A 2952-nucleotide genomic window follows, 5' to 3' on the forward strand; every position below is an offset into this window, starting at 1 on the left:
TACAGTATTTTAGTTGAATTTTATATTACGGTATTTTTTAGGTATGAAATACTATGTTTATGTAAAATATTAAAAAAGTACCAGGAAAAGTTACACAACTCTTTGTGATGTGTAGCACAAATGTCATTTTGTCCCATTTAAAATTTCTAATATATTTTCTGTCAAAAATGAGTTGTTTATATACTAGTAACTTAAAAACTACAAAGTATGTGTACACAAATCCTTGTAAGGAGATGGCTTTATCATGAGTAATGACATAATTTTGTAGTATTACAAATTTAAGTACAGATTTTTAGCAACATTTATTTATTTATTTGTTTATTTGATTGACGATTGACATCATCGTTTTCGTAATTAATGTGCTACATGTCATTTGAGATTAAAGTATCCGAAATCATGTCTGCTTCCTTTTTGAGACATATTTTTATGAGTATGAAACAAGTATTTTGTACAGAAATGAAGATCACAGGTTTGATTCCCTCAGCAGCCAGTTTTTCAATTAACTCCAAACTGTTTCATAACGAGAGCCCACTCTTACCTTCTCAGCAATTAGCTGTCATTTTTCCACGAGAGCATCTGCTAAATGCCTAAACTGTGTAACGTGGAATTAAACAGCATTAGTTCAACACTAGAGATTAGCCTCTTCATCATGATCTTCCCGCGACTGCCCTTTCCTCGCCGTCGGGAACTTTTCTTCCTTCGGGCTCCACATATGGCCTGTGGCGCCTATTGATTGGCTAATCTTTTGATTACATCGTCACATGGCGGGGAGGGGTTAATGAGGGATAGCCCAAGGAACTGTGGGAAATGATAACAAATTAACATTTCAGATATGGAATTGGCTGGTATAAATCACTATCAAAAAGTGGTTACAGCGCTTAATGCCAGCCTTATTCATCATCCCCTTCGCCTCTGTCAGAAACACTCGGCTCACTCTCGACTCCAAGTGTAATTAATGCAGATGTAATGAATTCATTATGGAGAGGAATTGGATGTAGATTGGTTCATGCTTTTATCAAAAGAATCCCGATGCAAAGAGAAGGGTTGTGCCCTTCCCCCGGCACCAAAGCAGACTTTATTTTCATAAAAAGGAATAAGAAATGTTGATGTGACAAATTGATAGTGGTACTTTCTCAACATGGAGCCTCTGTTGTACAGGGACGCTGGATGTATGCGCTACATTTGCTCACATCTGAAATGGAAAATGATTTTTTGGAATAATTCATGGTTGTGTGTTTGTTTCGTCAGTGTGTGATGGGATCGGGACCGGTAGCCTGCAGACAGCTCAAACTGTGGACGCCAGCAACATTGACAAATTTGTGAATTGCACGAAAATCAACGGCAACCTCATCTTCCTCATCACTGGCATTAAAGGGTGAGTTTTTTGGAAGAAACACTAGCGCCTGGTTCACACTAGCACGAAACTGAGGCCGCTTCCATTCGGCGCCCTTATTAACCTATGGTGTAGTTCACACTATAGGCGGAGCGCCGCGGTCCTCCGCCAAAGACTCACGCTGTGCAGTGTATAGTTTTGGTGTTTGGTCTATTTTGTGCGTGAGCGATCCGCGTCAATTCTGGCAGGAAGTTACATCAAGATACATTTGATTTGATTTAATTATTTACACATATAAAATAATTTTTTTCCCATTAAAATGCCGCAATTGACAAATACGATGATGTTTTTGTATGAAGAAATGGAAAAAAAAAACACACACACACTTCTCTCTGTGTGTCTCAAAAACAGATCAATTAAAGAAGTATCGGTCTACTAACTACTTGCTTCTTCTTAGCAGAAACATGTAGTCATATTTTTTTGGTTATTAATTTACCCATGATGGCCAAATCAAACAAACAAAAAAACACCTGTCGATCATCGCAGTAAAATGCGCAATTGCAGAAGAGAGCAGATGCCACACATACTCCGCTTCTGCGTCCAGTGTGAACCTAGCGTAACGCTACGTACAGACCGGGCATATTTAGCGCGTTCATGAACACATTTTAAGTGTTCACACTGAACTGTCGCTACCTGATACTAGCGGGTATCTATATGAAAGACTTGAGCCCGATCCGGAATCTTCCCCTACGGCTTTTCCCTACCCCTACATTTAGCCCTGCGCTATATAGTGCGTTCGCCATTTTGTAATGCTGTCCGAAGCTACTAATTTACAAATCAAGTGCACTAGAAATTTCCCAGAAGTCTTTGCGAAAAACAAGCATGCATCTATGCTCACTACATTGGAGAATATTAACCACAATGCATTGCGGTCGAACAATTTTGCGAAAAAAACACGTTTAAATGTATATATATATATTTTTTTAGAAACCATCCACATTTTTGTCATCAGAACATGGTAGAGTCACAAATAGGCCCTGAGAAATGTTCGTATTGATTTGATTTTTACTTCGTGAAATTGGTGACGTTTGGAAAAATGAAAGAAAAGTAGTGAGCCTGGTGTCCAAATTACTTTTAAAATGCAGGGCACTAGATAGTCCCATCCTATATAGTTGATCCATAAATGTAGAGATCGATCTAACGCATAAAGCTAATGTCAGCTAGCTTGATGCTAACATATAATGGGTTTTCCCATAAGATGGCTAATGCTAACGCTCGGTCAACCAAAACATCCATTGCTGACTAAATGAACATCTTTATATCTTTATTAACTACATTTTTCAAACTCTTTTAGGATTTTTTTTCTTTAAAAGTAAAAATTTGTGGTCTAAAGCACAGTTTTTTGTTTTTTTATTCTTCTGGATTAAAGTGTAATGCGCAAGCGCCATCTAGTGGCCAAACTGAAAACGCCCTCCAGGAGAGGCAGAACAATGCTTACAATGTTCATGATTTCGACATAGTCTTTCAAATTCTGAGGCTACTGAGCCTTGATGATGTCATCAATAGTCGCCGGTCATTTACATTAGCACGTAACTAACATTATTAAACTCAGAAGCCCA

General features: G+C 38.1%; 1 protein-coding gene across 1 annotated transcript in view; it reads left to right on the plus strand.

Annotated features, from left to right (window-relative positions):
• The window catches only part of si:ch73-383l1.1 (receptor tyrosine-protein kinase erbB-4), a 439732-nt gene that overhangs the window by 305301 nt on the left and 131479 nt on the right, over positions 1-2952 (plus strand). Inside the window, exon 9 of the mRNA XM_024288936.2 lies at positions 1249-1375. Coding sequence (XP_024144704.1) covers positions 1249-1375 — 127 coding nt within the window. The remainder of the gene's footprint in view (positions 1-1248; positions 1376-2952) is intronic.

The sequence above is a fragment of the Oryzias melastigma genome, linkage group LG2 (assembly GCF_002922805.2).
Source record: "Oryzias melastigma strain HK-1 linkage group LG2, ASM292280v2, whole genome shotgun sequence".
Classification (NCBI taxonomy): Eukaryota; Metazoa; Chordata; class Actinopteri; order Beloniformes; family Adrianichthyidae; genus Oryzias; species Oryzias melastigma.